Source organism: Rhinopithecus roxellana, chromosome 5, assembly GCF_007565055.1.
Source record: "Rhinopithecus roxellana isolate Shanxi Qingling chromosome 5, ASM756505v1, whole genome shotgun sequence".
Classification (NCBI taxonomy): domain Eukaryota; kingdom Metazoa; phylum Chordata; class Mammalia; order Primates; family Cercopithecidae; genus Rhinopithecus; species Rhinopithecus roxellana.
The window spans coordinates 149,037,081-149,061,315 of record NC_044553.1 but is presented as its reverse complement, the minus strand read 5'-3'; the positions used below and the strand labels follow the sequence as shown (position 1 = coordinate 149,061,315).

The following is a 24,235-nucleotide window of genomic DNA, read 5'->3' as shown; positions in this document are numbered from 1 at the left end:
AAGAAGATGCCATCTAGGACTTTCATAGCTACAGAGGAGAAGTCAGTGCCTGGCTAGAAAGCTTCAACGGATATGCTGATTCTTTTGTTAGGGGCTGATGCAATTGGTGACTTTGGATTGAAGCCAGTGCTCATTCACCGTTTTGAAAATCCTAGGGCCCTTAAGAATTATGCAAAATTTACTCTGCCTGTGCTCTGTAAATGGAACAATAAAGCCTGGATGATGGCACACCTGTTTAAAGCATGGTTCAGTGACTATTTTACACCCCCTGTTGACACCTACTCAGAAAAAAAGATTCCTATCAAAATATTGTTGCTCAGTGACAATGTACTTGGTCACCCAAGAGCTCTGATGGAGCTGTACCAGGAGATGACTGTTATCTTCATGCCTGCTAACACAGCATCCACTTTACAGCCCATGGATCAAGGAGTAATTCTGACATAGTGGTTCCTCTGATGGATCTGGGCAAAGTAAATTGAAAACCTTCTAGAAAGGATACAGCATTCCAGATGCCATTAAGAATATCCATGATTCATGGAAGGAGGTGTAAATATCGACATTAACAGGAGTTTGGAAGAAATTGATTCTGACCCTCATGGATGACTTTGAGGCGGTCAAGACTTTGCTGGAGGAAGCAACTGCAGACGTGGTGGGAATAGCAAGAGAGCAAGAATGGAGCCCGGAGACGTGACTGAATTACTGCAGTTTATAAAACTTGAATGGATAAGGCATTGCTTCTTATGGATGAGCCAAGAAAGTGTTTTTGTGGGATGGAATCTACTCCTGGTGAAGATATTGTGAACATTGTTTAATTTAGAATATGATATCAGCTTGACTGATAATGCAGCAGCAGGGTTAGGGAGGATGGACTCCAAATTTGAAAGAAGTTCTGCTGTGGGTAAAATGCTGTTAAGCTGAATCGCATGCTACAGAGAGCTCTTTTGTCCAAGGAAGGGTCCATCAGTGAGTCTTATTGTAACCACTGTTGTCGTATTGTAGGAAACTGCCCCAGCGCCTCACCTTCCAGCATCCACCACCCTCATCAGTCAGCAGCCATCAGCATGGAGGCCAGACCCTCCACCAGCAAAAAGCATATCACTTGCTGAAGGTCACATGATTGTTAGCATTTTTTAGCAACAAGATATTTTGTAATTAAGTTACACACATTTTTTCAGGTATAATGCTATTACACACTTAATAGACTACACTGTAGCATAAACACACCTTTTAGATGCACTGGAACACCAAAAAGTTCCTGGGACTTGCTCGATTGCGACATTTGATTGATTGTGGAGGCCTGGAGCTGCACCTGCAGGAGCTCCGAGGCATGCCTGTGTCCTTCGAGCTTTACCTTTAAGCATCACGTTTACTCAGTCACCAGTTATTGATTCAGCATAGCAGCCTCCTGGGATTGTTGGAGGGATTACATGGGATGACACATGTAAGGTTATGTAGTTTGAGTCCGATACTGGACTAGGACCTGAGGGTGTAAACATGACTCTATCCTAGTCCCTCCCCTCTGGTACTGGAAGTCTATAGGGAGAGATGTTAACATATACAAGTGAGTATAAGGGTTGTCAAGGAGACTCTGATAGACAGATGTGCAGGGTGTGGTGCAGTGGGGGTGGGGGTGGGGGGGTGCGGGTCTGTGCTCGTGGTTTGTGGACCAAGTGCTGGCAGCTGAGTAGAGGCGTAGACTTTCCCACAAGTGGGAAGACAGGTGGAGTTGACATAGGTAATAAGCCAGCTTTTGGAGGTGTGTATGGGACATTTGGGCAAGTGTGAGTGTGGAAAGGCTAGTGGATGATGGAATGGAGGTACTGTTCATTTTGTTAGGTAGGATATGGTTACATGGTTATATAAGGAAATGTCCTTATTTTTTAGAGATTCGTCCTGAAGTATTTAGGGGTAAAATGTCACAGTGCCTGCAATTTACTTTAAAATACTAGCCCTTGCCCCCAACAGATGAAGCAGATATGGAAAAGATGAACTGTTGTTAAATGTAGGTGGTAGGTCTAGAGATGTTCATTATGTTAGCTGCTTTTCTGCAGGCTGGAACTTTTTCAAGATACAGTTTAAACAAGTGAGTGAACATGATCAGGTCTGCATTTTAAAGAGATTGCTCTGGAAGCTGTGGAGGATATGTTAGGTGGAAAGAGACACAGAGGTCTGGACTCAGCTTATCATAACACGTTGACAGCCCAAGGTGGGAGTATTGAAAAAGGAGACTTCAAAAGGGTTGGTGAGGGAACCAGAGGGTTTGAGGCTGACTCAGGCACATGGTTCAGGAGCCTGGATGGATAAGATGCCTTCACCAACGTGGGGGACACAGAGGGAGGGGCAGGTATGGAGCGAAGGGTGATGGCAAGTCTGGCTGGCTGTGTGGAGGCGGGCTGACTGGAGTTTTTCCTGGAAGGGTTGCCTCTTCCAGTCATGTGGCTGGGTAGGTCTGGAGGTTGGGGCATGGCCAGGCTGAGGCAATGGTTTTGGGGGCAGCAGCAGTTGGTACATGGTACCGAAAGCTATGGGAGGAGATGAGACTGCCTAAGATATAAATTCCAGAGACTAGGAAAGAGAAAGGGCCTAGGACAGAGCCCAAGGAGCCCCCACATTTGGGGAGCAGGAGGGAAATGAGGCTTCTGAGGACAGGGAGGTTCTGATGTTCACACAGTTTTTTCAATCCACCTCGCTAATCCCAGCTATAGCAAGCATTTGGGACTGGCTCTGCCAGTCTCACCAGCCCTCCTGTTTCCACAGCCCCACTCTGCTCTCAGCTTAGGGCTGTAGCCAGCCCTGTTCCCTGCCATGGTTGATGTGATGTCCGCCAAGCCACCATGCACAGGAAGGGTCTCAGTAAAGTCACTCTTGGGTAAGTGTCAGGAGCAGAAGTGGCTTGAATTAGAGATGGGCTTCCACAGGGAGGAGCTGGGGCCCTTGGGCAAGTCATATCAAGTCTCTGGGCCTCAGTTTTTCCCTCTGTATAAAATTAGCTGTGATCACATGTGTGAGCCAGAGGGACTTCAGTGGTGTCTAACAACAAATGCCACGCCTTGGTTCTCAGGAGAAACGTGAAGTGTCCTCTCTTTATGCCTGTTTGAGACCTGATTCTCTTGCCAGGTGTCCATCCCTCAGGGGACAGTGGGTGACCTCAAGCCCATAACAACAGTGACTGCTCCTGAAAGGAGTCTTGGATGTGCACACACACGTGCACGCATGTATAGTACGCCTGGGGTCCACCCTTGCCAGTTCAGTCTTGATTAAATCCAGTTGAATGCTGGCCAGTGACCTTCCGAGTGAGGCAGAAGCTGCCGGCCCAGCCCCTCGGGGGAGCCAGTGGGATGTGAGGCTACGTCTTTCTGCATAAACAGAGGAGCGAAGCATGCCCACTGCAGGCAATTACCCCTCCCCGCAGGGATCAGTGTCCCTGCAGGCTCTCTCTCGTTCTCTACATCAGGGCACCCCGCACCACACAGATGCATGGGGCCAGAACCAAAGCGCAAGTGAGCGATCCCTGCGGGGATCTCCCAGAACAAACTAGAAGAAAAAGCTGCCTCTTCCTGAGGACAACATGCATTTTTCCAGGCCTTTCAAAGCAAGGCAGGTCAATTGAGTTATAATTGGCTCTCTAATTAGAACTCCCACGAGCTGTTAAGTTCTTTACCTGCTGCCTGGTCTGTTACACAAAGGTGACAAATCTGCTTCTGCCTTTGCAATGATTAAAGAAAGCCAGCTAGAATCTCACCCTCGCTGCTGACAGCAGCCCCCACCAGCCACCCCTCCTGCCGCTCAGACGCCCACATACCCACCAGTAAGTATGACATGGACACAGCCCAGTTTACAAGGAAATTGGCTGTAGGGAAATCAAGCTCAGAAGGCTGTGTTGCTGAGCCACCGTTTGGAGCCTGAATGGGAGGAGACAGAGCCTTCTCATTTTTCTAGATGTGGGAAGTGTTCCGAGGATGTTTCAATGATGCTTTGAGCCTCTCCTCGTTCTGTTGTTCTGTGATAGAAGAAAATGTATCTCTTGTCCCTTTCTGAATCCTCAACACTAAGGAGGATAGTATAGTATTTTTGTGTTGCTCCCCTCAACCATCAAGACGACAGTGTGCTTTGTATGTTGGGACCAGTGTGTTTTGCCACATCTAGTGTCACCTGTGTCTCCTGTGTGGTCTCTGCTCTAGTGCCAGGGCCTCTTGAAGGTCCTGCTGGTTCACAAGCGCATGCAATGCAGCTGGTGCCAGTCTGTCCCTTCCTGTCACCTCTCCCCGGCTCCACCCACAATGACATCACATCAGTAGCGTGGAATCGGCCATGGTGGAAGTGTTTATACCATGGAAATTGGCAAGCGCCACAGATCAAGGCTTTTTTCTCTTTCAGAGAGGCAGTTTGCTGACACCGCTGGACTCAGATGGTTTGAACTATGATGGGGGGAAGGCAGGCACAGGAGACGGGAGCAGAGTCAGGAGAGCACTAGACATTGGCAGAGAAGAACAGTGCTAAATGGCCCTGACCCGGGGCTCCTGAGGCGCATGGTGCTCACGGCACAGATCTGGAGGTTGTCTGCCATTCCAGAGGGAGACAGATCTGCTAGACAGGGGCCAAGGGGGAAGGAATGAGCCCTGGAATTGCCCAGGATAGTGGCAGGAAGGGTAGCGTGATGGGGGAGCATGCATTGTGGAGCAAAAGAGCCCCTTGTTTGAATTCTAGCTCTGCCATATGCTGGCAGTTTGTAGGACCTTGGCCATGTGGCCGTGTGATTTAACCTCTGTAATACAGAAGTGAATTCCAACCTAGCAGTGCTGTCATATGGGTTCAACAGGTTCTTAGCACCTGCCCAGCACATAGGATGTCCCTGGCAGCTGTTAGTCTTCTGTGCCTTCCCTTCTCCTAAAACAGAGTGGCTGTGAGAATCGTGTGTGTAGCACAGAAGCTCCCACCGCGAGTCCATGCAGGATGGGCTTCAGGGCCTTGTAACACATCTGCCCCTTCCCTGTTCTCTAGAGAAGGAAAGGGCCTACTTTTCCACCTAGTGTCCCAATCTGAGAGCAAGGGGGTGCCCAGGTGGGTTGCAGGGAGGCTGATCTCAGCTCCTGAGAAGCCAGAGCTGCCCCGCCAGTCCCCTCTGGCTGTAAGCAGCCACCTCTGTGGCCCCCTGGGCACGGAGCCACCACTGCATTTGCGAAGACTCCTGTGAGTGCTGCAGAAGCAATATGTGCTGTTGCTTTTACTCTTCCAATTTCCTGGTCTCCCTCAAGTCATTGTTTAGTCCCCGCCCCTGGACCCGTTTTGTGAACCCCTGCAAGGGCTTCTGGCTTCTGAGGAGGCTGGAGAGGCTCCTTGTTAACTGACCCATACATGGCAGGTGGCCAGGTGGATCCTCCAAGCTCCGCATTTGCCTGGCCTGGGTAAGCAGTCACATCACTGTGCCCTGCCCATCACAGCTGAGTGGAGAGTTTGAGGAAATGGCTCTATTCTTGATACTGAATTATTCCATATTGAAGTGGTAACTGATAGGAGCTTAGTTGTGTGAGGAAAGAAGGTGCCAGGCTGGGTCTCTGCTATCACCCAAACATCATTTCCGTGCCCCATGCAGTTTCCCAGGCAGCAGTTGCTCCCCTACGGTATTCCCTGGCTGTCCGCTGTCTCCTCTGCTCCAGCCCTGGGCCTGAGTTTGGGGCCAAGCCCTAGGGACCCTGGGGAGAAATTCTGTAAAAAACTCCAGGAGTGAAGGTCCCCATTTCTGGCAAGCTGCCCGTTTCTGTTTTCCTCACTAACCACTGTTCGTCAGCGCTAATGCACTAGAATCGCCCCACGGTGTGAACGGAGGCCGGCAGAGCAGAGGCGAGCGGCCGGGGAGGCCCCCTGCCCTTTGGGGTTGTGAATTCTCTTGTTATTTGTGGAAAAAAGTTTTCCAAGGCCTATCAGTTCCAGGCCTCCCTTCATCAGAAGGTGTCTTATCATTTCTGTTTGTTCCTATTTAAAAATGGAAAAATAGTGAATGCCAAACCCTGGCAGTGATGGGGGAAGCCACTCGCCAAAATGACGGGACTCGCCGTGACAGGTAGTGCATCATCCGGCCCTACCGGATTTGTGTCACACGGGGCTCTGGAAAAAACAGTTCCTTTCCAGCTGCTGCCCAGCAGCGCCCAGGGTGGGCTTGGCGGGGGCAGCCCCAAAGCAGAGCCCATCCTCTCAGACCCTGTCTGTTGAAGCTCGGGCTTTGGCCAGGGGTTGTCCTGGCAGCTGTTTGTGTAGCTGGCACTCTCCATGGAGATCTAGACAGGGCTTACATCCCCAGGCAGCCTTCACGGCCAGGGTCTGGCAGCCTTGCTGAGGACCACCTGCCATCCCCTACCCAGGGAGTCATGCCAGGCCAGAGGGGCACCCTGGCACGGAGGCTGGCCTTCCCAAGTGGACCCTGAGGTGGACAGCAGGTGCGACTGCACCAGAGCTGGGAGATAATACCCCTTCCATAGTCATCTATCGAGTGCCGACGGTATACCAAGAACGTGCCGGGGACTGCAGTGACTTTCAGCCAACGACACTTATTGAATGTCTGCTGGGTCCTCAGGACCACACAGGTATCAGGAAATGCAGCGATGAGCCCCTGTCTTCAGGAGCCTGGCAGCTCTTCTCCTCTGCACCATTGGTGTTTTTGAGCTTTCCAGAGTTTCCTGTAAATCCAGTTGCCTTCCAGAACTCCCCACTAGCCCATCCTCTGTCACCACTCCAATCTGCTGCCTGCCTTTAGAGAGTCAGGGAGAAAGTTGGACTGCACTGCTCAGTGCCCCACGCCCCAGGCAGCACCAGAGCAGGGGCGCTTCCCCCTCTCCCCGCAAGCATAGGTGGGGAATGGGGTTCCAGGGCTGCCATTTGTTTGAGCTCAGTGTTGTTGCTGGAGGTGGGGACTCCAGCCAGGCCTCTGCTCCTGCAGGCTGAATTGCCAAGGACCCTCCTCCAGGAAGCCCTCCCTGGCTGCATTGGCCACTGCCACTCAAATCCTAGAAGAACAGATACACACTGAGGATATAGTAGGTGCTCCAAAAAATATTCCTTGGGTGGAAGATTTCATCAAACCCTAGAATTTTCAGCTGGAGATGAAACCCTAGAATTCACTGCTTCATTTTCTTGATTAGAACCCTGAGGCTGAGAGAGAAGCCTCTGCCTAAGTGGCAGTTGATGGAGGTCACACAGCAGGTGTGGGAGCGTGGCCCTCTGACCCGTGACTTCTCCCAGCCCTGCTCTCCTGCAGGGGGAGCATGCCTTCAGCCCTCTCGCTGAGATAACTGGGGACAGGCCTTAGCTGCCAGTGTTCAGTGATAAAAGGTCAGCCCTGAGTACAGTGAGCCCCTCGCAAAGGGATGACCCCTGCCCCGCCCCACCTGAGGACAGGTGGAAGCAGAGGGCAGATGAGGCTCTGTCAGGGTCTTTGGGAAGGAGTGGGGTCAGAGTTTCTAGGACCCCCATCTCAGGCCCTGGGACTCCCAGGAAGCCTCCCTGTGTAGCACTGCAGTGGCTACATGGGAATGGCTTTCTGACCATGGAGACCCTCCAACACTTCCAGGTCTGACACTTCCCCCACCAGAGCCCTGCGGTCATACCCCTGCCCGTGTCTCCCCTCCCCTGGCTTCTGGGGGAGCTCAGCCTCTGCCTGGGCCTGCTATTCTCCCCTGTGGAGGCAGTGGTCCCAGGACCCCAGGGGAAGCCTGTGCCTCAGTCGGGCCAAGTTTCCGCAGAGTGTCCCTGACGCCTGCATCTCCCTGGCCTGGCGCACGTGGCCTGGGGCACAGGGCCACCTTCCCCAGTGTGCAGGGGCACTGGCTTCCCCAGAGGGCAGGGGGGGTCTCTAGTGGGTGATTAGCACCAAACTTTCCACCACGAGGATCAGCCGGGCCATGGGGGAGTGCCGCCTTCCAGGCTGCTCTGTGCTGTTGGTCTCTGCCTGACTTGTTGTTGGGGAAGATAGGTAAAAATAAATAAATAAGTCAACCAGGGAAATTGTAGAAATAAGTGAACAGGAGTCTGTTGCCCATTACCAGTGGAAAAGTACCAGCAAGAGGGGCCGTGTTAGCAGCCACAGAAGACACTGGCTGGCGTGCAGCAGGCCCCCCAGCAGCAGGACCCAAGCTTCCTCCCTCCTATGAGCGGACAGCTACCGCCACGTTCCGGCCAGCCTCAGCTAAAACTCACAGCCTCAAAGCATGTCATTTAAACGGCAGATGGGGGAGGGGAGGCTGGAGACTCTGATGTTACCAAGGACTGCCCAGGCTTCAGGCTAGGGGGGATGCCTGGTGTCCCCACATATTGCTGGGGACCCCAAGGCTTCCTCGTGTCTCTTCTCCACCCCCACAGGGCCACCACCCAGCCTGTGCTGCAGCCAGTGGACCTGGCCTTCCTTTCTCACTGACTGTCCTTTGATGTTACATGGGACTTGCTGGCCTGACACTTTTTCAATTAGGTCAGTGCACCACGCAGCGCGCCGGAGGTGATTGTGCTGGCGCTTCTGTGAGTGTGTTGGCTGAATTGGTGAGTGCTATGCCTTAGGCTGCAGCTGGCAGGGAGCTCACGTGGACCCCGAGGCACCGGGATTCCCCATCACCCTCCCCTGACGGGTCCCCGGCGACCCTGCCCGCAGCAGCACCCAGGTGCGTGGACACAAGGGTGACCAAGTGATTCCACTCCCAGGGCTAGGCAGAGGCAGCTCTCAGCTTGCCTTCGTGCTCTTTTCCAAGGAGAAGGCAGATGCCTCCCTTGGTCTCTCCAGGGCTGAAGTCAGAGAGGAGCTGAGAGATGATTGATGTTGAGGTCAAGTCATCCTTCTGTTCTTACAGCCATTTCTCCCTCTCTTTCCTGACTCTCAAAATCACCACACCATTAATCCCAAGGGCAAGGAAAAGGACTCTGGGTTAGGCGGCTGGTCTGGAGACATAGTAGGCAGAATGGCGCTGGTGCAGGTTGCAGGGAAGGGAACTGTGCTGTCCCTATGCCATCCTGTCCTCCCAGCAGAATCCAGACTGTGAAGGGACTGCTTTTTAGATTACCCTCCTGGACCCCTCAGCAGACACGAGATAGAGCAGCCATTCTTCGGGCCACCCAGAGGTAGACATCCCCATCAAACACCCCCCCTTCCCTAGGTCCTCTTATGTCACCTGGGTCTTAAGAGCCTGTGGTCTGGCTCACCCGGAATCTGGCAGCCACCAGGTGGAGGAAAGGCCTGCAGTGCTGGGCAGAGTGACAGAGAACAGCAGGGAAGTCGGCTGCATCACTCTCGTGTCCCCGGAGCTTCTCCCGCAGGCTGGTGTAGGGAGTGCTGAGCCGTGGGGTCCAGAGTCAGCTGATCATCAGGGAAGGACCCTGGAATGTGTTTCCTGGTCGCTAAATGCCTGTTCCCCTCTCTAGAGATCTCAGTAGTCTGCCATGGAGCAGAGAGCCCTGAGCGGGTCCTCACAAAACCTGGGTTCTGACACCCCACGTCTACCTGGCTTGGTAACTGAACCCGGTACTTGCCCTCCTTCTCCTGACCTGGAGTGAGGTACCCTGTCACCGCTAAGACCTTCCAGGCAGGGCTGTCGAGAGCTAGGAGCCTGCCCAGATCATTCAGGTGTGATCACCGAGTCGATCCACTCCAGGAACAATCAGACGCGCAGGGTCAGACCTCTGTTCACAGGAAGCTTTTAGAGCAGAAACATCAGATCCTATTTGAAGTTTCACCTCCTCCTCTTCAGCTGTGTGGCCATGAACGAGCACCCTGACCCTGAGCTTCCGCCTTCTTCTTTGTTTTGTAGGGAGAGCATTGTATTGTCTCTTTTGGAATGTCCTCCCTCATCCTCCTTCCAATAGGCCTTGCTCTGTGGCAGATGCTGGGATTACACACGTGAATGACTGAGGTTCTGGGGCAGGACCCACAGCAAACCAGCCCCTCCAGTCCCAAGCCTTGAGCGAGGGCAGGAGCGTGGCCAGAGTGGCAGCCTGTGCCACTGAGTTCCCCACACCTGGCACAGCGCCGGGACACTGGTGCCAGAACACCCACAGATGCTCAACGAATGTTTGTAGAGGGGAGGAAAGAACTAGAAATGGCTTTGGTTGAAGCAAAGCGAACAGAGCCCCACCCCCGGAACCCGAACACCAGGTGCTGTTCCTTACTCACTTCTGTGCTCTTGGCAGGACATGTACCCTCTCTGGGCCTCGGTTTGCTCCCCTGTCAAATAGGAGGGCTGGTCCTTTGGGGGATGTTCTCATGCCCTGCTCACTGCCACCCTGACCACCCTCTGGACACCTGCTGCAGAGTAGGTGGGGGACTAAAGCAACTGTTCTTTAGTCTAAAAGCCACCACAACCTGTGGATATTTCAGCACCAATGCTGAAGCACCCAGTTTCAAAGAAATTAGGCCAAGGGGAAATTGGGGGCCAACTCTGTGAGATTCACACAAGGTTGATCAAGCCCTTTGGCTTCTGGCCCTTAGGCTGCTGGTACCCTAGCTGCTGGCGTCTACTGCCTGAGAGCCCATTACTTTGCACTGCTAATTGCAGAATAAGCTCCTCCAAAATATTCCAAATCATCCTGGAAGAAAGCAGCTTTATGAGATTCTGCCAGTCAGATGCTTTAAAAAGAAGACAAAAGTCAAAGCCATGCTCATATTTTCCTGGGGCTTAATAGAGCCTTCATTTGGACCCATGGCCAGGTCTTCTTCAAGGAGCTATGTTAAGCAGCAGAATTCAGGGAGGTGGGGAAAGTGGGCGGGAAGTCTGAAGCCGCCATTCCAAGACCCCAGAGAGGGAGCATGCGCTGTTCCGAAAGCTCTTCCTATCCTGAAGGCCCATCAGGTGCAAAGAGAAGGGGGCTTTTCCACGTGGTTCCAGAGGACTCAGAGAACTTCAAAGCATGGGGACTCGATGAAAAGGACAGTGAGGGCTCCACATTTAACCAACAGTTCAGATTGTCCACTCATGGTGTGGGCTGCCCAGGGAAGTCACAAGCTCCTGGTCCCTGGAGCGAGCGCTGCCCATCAGGGAAAGCAGCAGGGGCTGTGCATTGGAGAGCTGAGGCCCAGGCACCCCCCAAACCCTGAGGAGTTCTGCTTCCATAGCTGGTTGACTGTTGGCTTAGAAAAATAAGAGATTTTTTGAAAAAAAAAGCATTGTTTCCTTCTGAGTTGAGTTCAATGCTGGAAAGGCGTGAACCCCAGAAGGCACATTTCTCCAGATAAAATGTCTGACCTGGAAAAGGGGCCCCATGAGAGCGCAGCCCCTGCCGCCATCAGCTGTCCCGAGTGAGCAGAGGGGCTGCGCCCGGGGCTGCCTCCGGCTGTGCTGCAGCCCGTGGTCCCCCCAGTGCTCTGAGAGGGCATGCTGGGGGTCTCCGCTGCTCCCTCCTGGAATACTCCACACGCTCCCTGAGGAGGAGCACCCTGGGGCATCTGGCCTATGCCCAGACCACAGCCCCTGTCCCTGCCCCAGACAAAAGCATCACCCCCCTTCGTTAGGTTCTTTGGGCCTCAGTCTTTTCTTTGGGGCTCCACACCCCTATGTCTGACTGGGACTGGCTGCCGGTAACTGGGGGCATTTGTTTGGCTAACTTGAAGGGAGTGAGGAGGCAGCCACTCCGAGTTTCGGTTCTGACATTCTAGCAGGGAGGTGGGAGCCACAGGGACTGGAGGAGATGTGCCTTCCGTGTCCGACCCCAGGCCCACGGTAGACGGGAAAACGTGTCCGGCCAGGGGGCTGGGCTCTCACTCATGTCCTCTGGAGCTCTCCTCCTTCATCTGAGCTGGTCTCTCTCAGAAGGATACCCTGCTTAAGGCAGCATGTCCCTGGGAGCTGCACTGCAGGTGCCTTCCCTCCTCCTGCACTGCCCTTCTGTGTGGGTTCCTGGACCAGCACGTCAGTGGCCTTTGTGGCTCTGGAGGTGAAGTGGCCACACGAATGTTCTGTCCCCACCTGAGAGCCTGGGGGTGGACAGGATTGGAGGCCACCCAGTGACAGTGGCAGCCATCACGTCACTGGGGAGAGGGCCGCGTGCAGGCCCCGGCCACCTGCTGTGTATGAGGCTTACATAGGCACAGGCTGTCAGGAAGACCTGGGGTTGGCCTTCGGGGAAACTGGGTTGGTGCTGAGTAAAATGGGCCAAATGAGTAAACCAGCCCCACACCTGCCCCTGCCCAGAACTTGTGACCAGCTGAGAGGAAGGCAGGCCTGCCTGGCACCCAGAAGGTCCTTCAACTTGCTCTCGACTGGCCCGGTGAGGGACTGAGTGATTGGCAGCGTTGGGTCCCACCCCACGGTGGAGCTCTGATGGGCAGAGGTGTGCAGGAGGTGTGGGGCTGTGGGGCTGGGGACGCCTCCCCTCAGCCAGAACACCAGGACCTGGCCCCTGTGGAGCTTCTGGTCTGGGAAGGCCAGCCTTCCGGCTGGTGTCATTAGCCAAGACACACACACTTGGCCCCCTGGCAAACCGGTACCATTTCTAAGCGCTCAGAACAACCAGAAATGAAGCAAAACAGAGCCCCACAGACACCAGGCCTCACCCAGAGCTTCTAGAATCCAGGTGGAAAAGCTGGCACAACCCCCACCCCACCCACGCGTGTTTTCAGTTCCTTTTCAAGGCATTGTTGGAAAGCGGGGTGGGGCTCAGGGCTGCCCCCTCAGCTGCGCCCACAAAATGCTTGTACTCAGAACTGACAGTGCCACTGACACTTGCCAGAGAAGAAAGGACCGCCTGGGAGGAAAGGAGGCAGGGGCAGCCCTGGGCTCTGTGTTCCCGAGCTGCTCCAAGGAAACCCTTTCAAAACCAGTCTCCTGTGGGCTTCTCAGAGTGGTTCTGGTTTGCAGTCTATTTATATTCTGATTTAAAAGAAAAATATTTTTGAAAGCACCACCGCTGCCACCCTGCTTCTCTCTGATCAATGGCATCCTCTAGAAGGAAAATGCAAATTCCCGAGAAGTGGTGACTCACGTGTGCTGGTGTTTCTCATTTCATGCCTACGTTTCAGTGAATGCAGACGGCCAGACCAGCAGTGCTACAGCTTTTGGGAAGGGGCCGGAGCTCTTGTGAGGTCCCATTTTCCTCAGGTCAGGGAACCCACGCTTAGGAAAGAAACCCTGGTGGGCTTCCAAAAAGCCTAGTCTGCCGTGGACACAGCCCCTGACAGGACAAGCAGAAAGCAGCTGGGGTCAAGGGCAGAGTCGGAGCACTGGAATCGGAGTCTAAAACTTGGAGGCTGACCCTGGGCCAGGCTCTGCACCAGGCTCTCCCGACCCAGCCCTTCAGGAACCTACCATCTAGCTCCGCTCTGTGTCCAGCAGGGTCAAGGCCTTGAGCAAGGCTGTTCTCTCTGGCCCTCTGTTTTCTCCTCTGTAAGAGTGTTGGCTCTGTGGGTGAGTTCTGAGATTTTCTTAGCGAATGGTGTCAGATCTGTGCTGTATGAGCAAATAGCCCGAGGGGAGGCCATACAGCCCACTGGGCTCAGCTGGGAGCAGCACACCTTCTCCCAGGGGGTGCTCTCATCCCCCAGAGACCATCACGCTAATGCTTCTGGAAGGAGAGGAAGCTTTGAGTATGCTGGCCTGACTTGGGAGCATAGACAAGGGTGACCTGAGACCAGAGCTTTCTTTGGGACTTCTCCTTCCCTACCACCCCACAGCATCCCACACCATCCCTCCCTCTATCCAGCAAGTATTCCCCGAGAGCCTCTTCTGTACCAGGCCCACTCCAGGTGCCATACACGCAAAGACAAATCATGGCGGTCCTTGCTCTTAAAGAGGGAGACAGATGCAGGTGAAAAGTCAGCCAACTACTGGCATCACAGAAGGGCCCCCCCTCCTCTCGGAGTCACTAACAGTGTCAACTGAGGAATCAGGAGGTTCATACATTTGCAGAAGAGACTTCATTTCTTATAAAGCATCACAGCCTACAGGGTGGCCATCTTGACTGGCTGGGAAATGTAGCCTCAGGCACAGACCAAAAACAAGCACTTTGAGAGAGGGGAGAATGGAACAGGGATTTATGTGGAACTGGTTGGCCAAGTATACATATTCAACAGGTTATAGGAGGAGCTATGAATATTCACAAAAGGGGGATGTGTACATGTGTGTGACAAGCAAATATGCAAATTACATGTGTCCCATGTTCACTTTAGGGTGGAGACATAACATTTACATGCATTATGGTTCGGTCCTATACATCAACAGATGAGGCAGGGGCAGGAAGACACGCAGTGCTCAGCCTCTTACTAAACCAGCCAGAACCAGCCTGTGGTTGGTGGTCTCTTGTCCAATCAAAGCTGCAGTTGCAGCTTGTGGGATGGGAGCTCGGTTAGGGTCTAGTGGTAGGTGAGCTGCAATTGTTTCAATATTGCTTATCTGGAGGCCAGTGCTTGTTTAGCTGCTAGAGAAAAAGAAAAACCTTGTGGCACTTAGAAGGCAGTTTATTCTTTCAGGGATACGTGACTTAAGCTTTGCCTGGCGTGGTCTTAGGTCTGGTTTATGATTTGGTATCTCATCGCTCAGTGAGTCTGTTCCTTCAGTCGTATGGTCTCTAGTTTAACAATGGTAATGAGAACAGCCATAATCCTAATATTGCTGAGAGCAGCCACCCGCTGAAGGCGTACAAATGTGCTGAGCGATCTGCTAAGTGCCTTGCAAACACGCAACCTCATTTAGTCCTTACTAAACGAGTTAGTCCAACTAACTCCCCCGTTGGTTGGTGTTTCTCCCCATTATGCAGATAAAGCATCTGACACTCAGAGTAAGTTGTCCAAGTAAACGGTGGAGCTAGGATTCATGCCCAGTCTGCTGGGGTGAGCCTAGGACTCACACCCCCAACCTCCATGCTCCGCTGTCCCAGAGAGCACCATGTCCTTCCCCTGTGGCCAGCCATGTCCCTCCATGCAGAAGCCACCAGCAGCAGCCAGGGCCTGTAGCACCTTTCAGACGCCTCACCTACACCCTGAGCCCCCAGGGTACCGTCTGTGGCCAGCACAACTGCAGCTCTGGCCACAGCCAGCTCAGCAGCACTGTCATCTTCCCAAAGGGAGGAGACAAAGCTGGGAAGATGGGCTTTCCACCCCAGAAGCTGCCATCACAGTCCCTGACACCTCACCATGAGGAGGCTGTGTGACTTTGTTCAGAAGTCGTGGTGGCGCCCACTCGGCTCAAGTGGCGCCAGCAGCTCGGGTAGGTGCTGAGCTAGGGGAAAAGCTGCTGATCCTGGTCCTCAGCCCCCACCGCCCTTGCCTTTGGGCCCCACTACCTCTGGAGAAGAAGGGGCCCCACTCCACCAGTGAAGTTTGACCTCCACTAGCTGCATGAGCTGCTGACTTGCAGATGCTGGGAAAATCCTTTGCCCTCTCCATGGCAAGCCGTGGTGGGTCAGAGCACAGGCCCTGGACCAGGCAGACAGACTCACGCTCAGTCCGTGGTAGCTTTAAACAGTACGCTGCTCTCATCGAGTTTCTGGGTCTGCTTATTTGTTCATTCTGCCCCAAGTTACTGGCCACCTGCCCAGCGTCAGGCCTGGAGGTGCAGAGATGACCAGGGTTCACCCAGTCCCTGCCCTCCAGGCACTCACAGCAAAGCCTAGTGGGGGGACAGAGCTGGAGATAAGCCACCTCAATTAATGTGGCACCCATCACACAGGACGGTGTCAAAAGCACTTTGCAGTCAGCAAAACATACACTACATTGATCATAATGCCCTGCACATGCACAGTTAATACAGCCTGGTGACCCATGAATTTGTCCTCCCAGGTTTACTTGTGTTTTTGGAGAAGCCAGCTGACAACACTGCCTTAAGCCACTCATGCCCACCTCTAACCCCTGCAAAGGGTGATGGTGGAGTTTCTGACTCAGGAGCAGAACAGAAAGATCTTTAAGTGCTCCAGTACCATCCCTGACACTAAACGTCCTACCCATCAGTGGCCCTGGTGTAGCCCAGCAGGCTCTGTGGAATCCAGGCCGGCTGTGATGTGGCGAGGGGCAGCGTGCTGCTCTCTGCGCTAACACTGCACTGCTGCTCAGAGAAGCTGACAGCACTACCGGCAGGGGAGCCTGCCCATCAGCCAGGCCCTGGCGTAGAAAGCACTCGGAGTGGTTCACCTCCATCCCTGATGCTGAATGCTTGATTTCCAAAACATTGTGCGGGGGGAAAAGCGACAACCAGGTAGACCGACTGACCCCCACCCAGAGCTGGGCCACAGGACTTCTTCTCAGCAATGGCTTCTCCTTGGGAAGGATGCTTTCAGGGATGTTATCTCCCTGTACCTGTACCCTTAGAGGGACAGTGGTCTGTGACATGCTCTTGAACCCAGCAAAGGGCTGACTTTGCTTTTGCGGAGTGCCATGGGGATATCCAAAATCTCCCAAAGGAGCTTTTTTTTTTTTCGTCTCTGTCACCCAGGCTGGAGTGCAGTGGCACAATCATAGCTCACTGCAACCTCCGCCTCCGAGGCTCAAGCAAGCCTCCCACCTCAGCCTCCCAAGTAGCTGGGATCACAGTGTGCACCAGCACACCCAGCTAAGTTTTGTATTTTTTTAGTAGCAACGGAGTTTCGCATGTTGCCCAGGCTGGTCTCGAACTCCTGGGCTCAAGCGATCCACTTGCCTCAGCCTCCAAAAGTGCTGGGATCATAGGCGTGAGCCACCATTTCCAGCCTCCAAAGGGGCTTCTGTCCTGCAGGCTTCTGCCTCAGAGGACAGTGCAGGCCTGCCCTGCTGAGGGCCTCCTGCACCAAGGCTGCAGCAGGAAACCTTGCACACAGGACCCTTCCAGGGGCTGCGACACAGGCGCCCTCGGGGTCTGGCAAGGAGTTTAGCTCTTGGGCAGCAATTATCGCAACAAAAGGCAAAAGCGAGGAAGATGCTAATTGCTCTGAAACTGGCCAAGTCCATTTCATCTCATTTGAAATAACAGGTTTAATTTAATCTCTTATTGCCAATTTGGTGCATCATCAAGATCCTATTTGTACAAAACACCTGATTATGTTAATTACCAGCTTGGGAGGCAGCCTTCATCTGTGTCTGAAGAAAGGGACTAATAAGTTACTTCCTCAGTGATTTCCCAGCTCTCTGAAGCTCAGCCCCAGCCAGCTCCCAACCCACAGTGGCTGCAGGAACACCAGTGCTGGGGAAGGTGGAAGTCTGTGCATGTCCTCTCCACACACAGGGGAGGGGAGAGGGCCCAGTGTCAAGGGTACATACAGCACAGCTGCAGGCCTCAGCACTGCCGCTAGCCACCTGTACAAGGGTTGTAGGCAGGTCATCTGGTCTGTGAAACTCAAGCCCCAGCAGCACTGGCTCCTGGAGGTGAGAGCGGATGGAACGAGACCTTAGTGCTCAGTGCTGTTGGTGATTTGCACTGGACCCCGAGCTCTTTGAGAGCAGGCCTGCGCTTACCCACTCTGTCCAGCACCAAGCAATCACTTGGTGGGTTTTGTTGGGTTTGATGTGGGGGCAGGGAGTGGCAGGTTATATGGTTATATATGGTAATATGTCATTATCGGAATCTGCCTCCTGCAGGCTGATGGCTGGGAGCAGGAGCTGTGTGCTGCTGGGCAGCGCTGCTGGTTGGGGGCAGTGTGGCCTCCTGGCTCTGCAGGAATGGGGTGCATTATGGCCTCAGGCAGATGGACAAGGGCTCTAGCAGGAAGGCCCCAGGCTGACCGACCAACCGCAGCTGGGAGGCAGGAGGGGGCTGGGGCTGCGTCCTGCAGAAACACGTTGGCTGACAGACGAGCCTGGCTGAACCCAGGGAAGGCTGGACCCAGCTGGTGCTGACAACAGCCCCATGCCAGCCTCAGGAGTTAGGCCTTTGATCTCTGGAGGAGAGAGCAAGCCGGGCCCCTAGAATTGCAAAGGACATGAGGGCTGCAGTGCAGAAGAGCACATGGAGCCCAGGGAAGGGAAAGGAAGGAAGGTCCCTGGCCAGCACTGTGGGGCTTGGGCGGTGTGTCACTCCTGACAGCCAGACACAGCCAGGTCCCAGCGCACCTCTGGCCAGTCCTCTAGCTGTGCTGGCTCCAGGCAGTGGCTCTGACTGCAGCTGGAGCTTGTTCTGGTTGATCCCATCATGGGCTGATTTCTGAGCTGCTCCTGGCTCACTGGGGAGAGGCCTATTTTTCATTCCTGTGCCAAGCCTGAGCTGGCAGCCCCTGGCAAGTCTGCGATGTCTCCCTAAGCAGCTCCCAGCTTTAGGAATTAATTCCGCTGAACAGATTGCTCAGGAAGCCTCGAGGTCATCTGAAAATGGCAGTTCCTACGTTAGGACTACAAGTCCAGGTATATGGGCTGGAAATTTCCAAGCCAGCAAGAACCCTAGAACACCAGAGCACTGCAGAGGCTCTCAGTGGCCAACACGGAGGGTGCTGGCTCAGATTAGCCCCTTGGGGCTGGTTCTCTGCAGCACTTTTGGGGGTGGGTAGACATGCCCCTGCCCTATATCCTGCAGCCCCCACAGTTGGCCAGATTCAGTGACCTGCCACTTTCTAATCCCAGCAGGAAGGGACTGGTGGGTTCTCCCCACTGCAGCAGGGTGCTGAGAGCAGAGCCCTCTGTGTCCCACTGGGCCAAGGCCCTGGTTCTCCTGGTCTCCACGTCTCACTCATCCACTTTCCGGCAGACAGAATGGCCCAGTCCTTTGGCTCTGGCAGCCTTCCCAAGCCTCAAGATCACAGCTGGCCTGAGGCAAGGAGCCCTCCCAGTCCACAAGCAGATATACAGTATGCTTCTAAGATGCAGGTCTGAGCCAGAGGGAAGCTGTGCCTTGGAGAGGAGCAATTTCCCGATCATAACACGGGAAGGAGCAATCAAATCGGCAGTTAGTGGTCAGAGAAATGAACGGGAAGACACAGCGTGGCAGATGCCCCTTTCCTGTTGCTTGGATGTAACTGGGTTATTGCCTGAGTGCCCTGGGGCCTGCATCGAGAGAGCTCCATTGAGCTCTCCTTTGCTGGCCCAGGGCTTGCCCCTTAAAGCGACAGAGGCAATGTGGACCAGGTGGGAAGAATGGGCAGCTTCAGGACCCAGCAGACCTGGGCAAGGCTGCAGTTCGATGTTGATTGGCCCTGGGACCTGGGGAGAGAACTTGGCCTTTCTGAACCGCATCTTCTTGTATCTAAAGCAGTAGTCATAGGAGATGGGCTAGCTAGAGTGCTTAGCGTGGTGCCCGGTGGGGAAAAACCCTCCACTTGGAGGAAGAAAACAGCACGGGGCTGATGCTACAGTGGCAGAGCCTAGTGGGACCTGAATTATATTCTCCACCTGCAACCAAGTAAGCACAGTGGCTTGCCGCTCATCACCTATTTGCCAGAAGCATGCAGCACGTGTCTCCCTGCCGGGAGAGCCACTCAGAAACCTGTTGTGTGTGTTCAGTATCTTGGTGCACCAAGAAAGCCATGCCAGGAAGGCGTGTGATGAGCTCCTGCCGTAACCTCTCTAGGCTGCTGCTCACAGCCGCTACCCAGAAACCTCCCTTCCCTTGTGGTTACATTGGAATGTTCTAGAGTGAGCGCAGGCGATAACCTCCCCTCAAAGAAAGGGGGCAGGATCTCATTCGGCCTCATGTCCTACTGAGTACAACCTGTATGGTGGCCTCCCATTTGTTCTGCTGGCCTTTGAGGTTGGGAAGCGAGGATGTGGAGTTGTCAGATTCCCTGTTAGGGAGGTCCAAGGTGGTCCAGAGCACCGTCCTGGGAGTTGGACATGCTAATTTGCCACCCCCAGCTGGACTCCACACCCAGAAGCCCTTCAGGCAGCCACTAGGAGTCAGGAGGTGTGGCTCTGCAGTGGCCAGCTACCCTCAGCTGTTTGGCCACCCTGGAACCTTCTCTGGCAGATGCCACCAAGGACCTGGTCCTATGCAGGAGCTCCAGCATGGACACATGTTTGGATATTCATAAACATGAGGTGCTTCTGTTGTGTTCATGAGAAGGTAGAGCTGACCCTGAAGTCTGCTGTTCCTAACCCTCTCTACCCGAGGCAGCGTGGCCTCCGCCTCCTCCTCACCCAGGAGAGCTCCCTGAACTGCCTCCTCCTCCCAGAGCTGGGGGTCTCCTTCCTCCCCCTTCCACTCTGAGCCTCCACAGGGCCTACACACTGCCCTCGGCCATGGGTCTCCTTGGCTGTCACCCCAACCACGTGCTCCTCCCGGGTGGCCATCCCAGCTCTCTTGTCGGGGGCTTATGGAAGCCAGGTAGTCTCTCAGGCCCTGGGATGCTACTTCAAGGCAGCACATTCCTGCCGTCACACTGGCTGGTTCTGCTCCTGACAGCCACCCTGCTGCCCCCTTGCCTATTGGTGAAGCCGGGGCCTGCAAGCAGGCTGGGCTGCCTGGTGAGTGACATGCTCACACTGCCTAAAGGGAGGGCAAGGCTTTACTGGGAGATTCAAGATGAGATTTGAAAGAGCAGAGGGCCATAACTCCTTCCTCAGTGGGAAGACTAGACATTGTAAAGATGTCAGGCTTCTCCACACTCTCCAAGAGAGGTAACACAAATGCAATTTGACCTCTAAAGGGAGTGAAGAAACTGATTTTGAAATTCTTCGAAAATAGTACAGGGTAAGATTGTAAGGAAACATACTAAAAGCAAGGAGCAGTGAGGGAAAGCTCTGACTCTACCTATTAAAACATAATTTGGGGCCAGTCGCGGTAGCTCACGCCTGTAATCCCAGCACTTTGGGAGACCGAGGCGGGTGGATCACGAGGTCAGGAGATCGAGACCATCCCGGCTAACACGGTGAAACCCCATCTCTACTAAAAAATACAAAAAAAATTAGCCGGGTCTGGTGGCGGGCGCCTGTAGTCCCAGCTACTCAGGAGGCTGAGGCAGGAGAATGGCGTGAACCCGGGAGACGGAGCTTGCAGTGAGCCGAGATCACGCCACTGCACTCCAGCCTGGGCGACAGAGCAAGACTCTGTCTCAACAACAACAACAACAACAACAACAACAACAACAACAACAACCACATGATTTGGGAGTAACAGAAATGAAAACTGTGGTGCTGATGCAGAAGTTCGATCTTGTAGCTCGTTGGAAAATAGTGAAAGGCCCCTGTTTCATGTAATTATTCACTCTAGGTTGGAGGCAGTGCCTTACAAGAGTGAGGGGAGGGAGGATGAGCTACTTTGTGTCTAGCAAAGTAGGAGGACTCCATCACTCTCTGCCAAGATACAGTAGTCAACTACTTAAAGGACGGAAAATTACAATAAATGGAACTGAACACGTATCTGCCCTTTGAAAGGATAACTTTCTAAGTTTTGAAGTGGCAAAAAAAATCATCAAAGATTAACAAATTTAATTTTTCAACTTAAAACTTTTCAAAGAAAAGAATCTCAAAAGTCAAAGAATAGGCTGGAAAATTATGGTAGCAGATGAATAGCAATCTTATGAAAGGCTCCTAAACAAAAGCATTGGAAATATTTAACCTCAATGGTTATTAAAGAAATACAGATTTCAACAAGGAGGGACATTCTGCACATATGACATTAGCAGAAAGAGAGTCATGATAGAAGGGGGCAGGTGACCACACAAACTGCTGATAGCTGAAAAAGTGAGGCAACCTTTGGGGATAAAATTTGCAAAATGTTTGGGGAATGCTAAAGACAGTCATATCCTCTTACCCAGTGAGCCTACTTTGGGGAGATTTGCCCTAAGGGGAGGACCTCCAAATAGTTGTCAAGCCTGTTCCACTGAACCTCCTCCAGGGCCACTAAAAGGAGCCCATGGGGGACACCGGACTCCCCTCCCCGCCACCCCCCCCCCAGCTGTTCCTTTTTGTCTGTTTATACAGAGACTGTGTGCGTGTTCTCAGTAAAATTTCATTTAACCAAAGGTTTTCAGGGATACAAAAAAGATTGGAAATCCACTGATCTAAAGAACAAAGAGGCGCTTTCTGGAAAGATGTTCATGTCTGTGCGATTCAGAACAGCAAAGAGATTGGATGTGACCTAAATGTCTCTCCCCCAAGGGAGAGGTTGAGAAAGTACACACATCGCTTATAGAGGTGCACAGCTTGGAAACGTGATGATGATGAAGTAGGTAGGACCAATGTGTACACCCCAACCAAGGAGAACAAAGATGACAGCTGGGCACAGCCTGGGCAAGCAGGGACAGTGAGGTCAGGGCCTTTGTTCAGGGAAGGGGCTGTGAGCAATTTAAAAACGGTCATCATCATTTTGATAGTATAATTCCACCCATGATGTTTCTTTAGTTTAAAAAAAAAAAAAAAATGACAGGCCGGGCACGGTGGCTCGCGCCTGTAATCCCAACAGTTTGGGAAGCCAAGGCGGGCAGATCACGAGGTCAGGAGAACAATACCATCCTGGCTAACACAGTGAAACCCCGTCTCTACTAAAAATACAAAAAATTAGCCAGGCGTGGTGGTGGGCACCTGTAGTCCCAGCTAGTCAGGAGGCTGAGGCAGGAGAATGGTGTGAACCTGGGAGGCAGAGTTTGCAGTGAGCCGAGATTGCACCACTGCACTCCAGGCTGGGTGACAGAGCGAGACTCTGTCTCAAAAAAAAAACAAAAGACAAAAAACCACAGTCCCGTCCCATGCTGACGCCACACTGGGTCAGTGCAGACTGCGGGCTTCCAATTGGTTCATTCATGGTTCTTAAGTTTTCAGATGAACCATATGAAGTTGCCATTTTTAAATTCAAAACATGGCTGAATATCAGCAATTTTATGTTAGTCAGCTCGGCGACTATTTTGACTGTTGTCCCTGAACGCAGGAAGTACTTGAGAACTTACTATGGACCCAGCCCAATGGCGATACATTCCCGGCTCCAAGGAACTGACTGGAAACTCAAGGACAAGTAGGAGCGCAGAGCTCCTGGAGCCTCCATGGCTGACTGTCTCTCTCTCTCTCTCTCTCTGACCCCTCCAGGCCCTGATCCTTCACCAGCTGGGCCGCTACAGTCTGGCAGAGAAGATCCTCCGGGACGCGGTGCAGGTGAACTCGACAGCCCACGAGGTCTGGAACGGGCTGGGCGAGGTCCTCCAAGCTCAGGGCAACGACGCGGCGGCCACGGAGTGCTTCCTGACAGCCTTGGAGCTGGAGGCCAGCAGCCCCGCCGTGCCCTTCACCATCATCCCCCGCGTGCTCTGAGCAGGCGCCTGCCAGCCTCACCTGCCGCTCAGGCCTCAGAGGCCCTGCCGGGCACCAGGGCTTGTCCCATCACCCCAAGGGGATGAATCTGCCGCACTGAGGCCAGGGACGAGTGTTCAGTGGGCCACAGTGAACCAACCAAACCAAGCCCGAATCATTGCTCTGCCGCGTGCGTTTCTCTTGTTGTTTTTTGCCAGCCCAATGATAGTTTCTGAACCTATTGACATTGTTCAAAATGGATCATGTGCCATATTTTGTTAGTCGACATCTGAGTTTTAAGTAAAATGATTATGGAATTAATCAGCAAATGTAGAAGTATATATTCAAAGTTAAAATTCAGTGGCAGAACAGATTATTTTTATCAGAGCTGTAAAGAAAACAACTGTCCTCTTCTCCCCACCACCCCTCCTGTCCCACCTTGGCCCAGAAACCAAATGTGAACTTTCTGTTTCCCACCTCAGCGCTAGTCCATGCCGGGAACCAGCTGACAATTTCTTGGTTTTACCGTCAATAATTATACCATGTGATCAATGACTGTCCTCACTTAGAGCAAAGCCTGAGTCCAAGAATATTTATATTTTACCAATATATGCCTGTTACAAGAGAAGGAAATATGAGTTATTTAAGTTTAACTTTTTTATGTGAATCCAGAGTTTATTTATCGAGGGAAATATGTACAAAGAAGCTTCAAATGGAATATTTACTGACATTCCTTATACATGACAGACACTTGGCTACATGGGAAGATGATGTTAATAATAAAATGATTTTTAAATGGACTTATGGCCTGTGTCATTTGTAAAAGCTCAAAGACCTGAGAAAGGCTTAGTTCCTGGGTTGGGGAGCTGTCTGTACCTGGGGGCCCACTCTCGACATGTCAGCCCTTGACACTAGAAGGCCCAGCCTCTCTTTCCCCACTTATTTTATTTTTATTTTTTGGAGACAGGGTCTCACTGTGTTGCCCAGGCTGGAGTGCAGTGGTGCGATCACAGTTCACTGCAGCCTCGACTTCCCAGGTTCAGGTGATCCTCCCCTCTCAGCCTCCTGAGTAGCTGGGACCACAGGCGCCCATTACCATGCCCGGCTAATTTTTGTTTGTTTGTTTTTGTAGAGATAGGGTCTCACTATGTTACTCAG

The 24,235-nt window shown here is 53.0% G+C and overlaps 1 protein-coding gene across 1 annotated transcript in view; it reads left to right on the top strand.

The window, feature by feature from the left end:
• The window catches only part of TTC7B (tetratricopeptide repeat domain 7B), a 275,587-nt gene extending 251,710 nt beyond the window's left edge, over positions 1–23,877 (top strand). Inside the window, 1 exon segment of the mRNA XM_030931410.1 lies at positions 22,877–23,877. Within this exon segment, the coding sequence (XP_030787270.1) occupies positions 22,877–23,098 (222 nt within the window). The 3' untranslated portion in view covers positions 23,099–23,877.
• Positions 23,878–24,235: the final 358 nt, after the last annotated feature.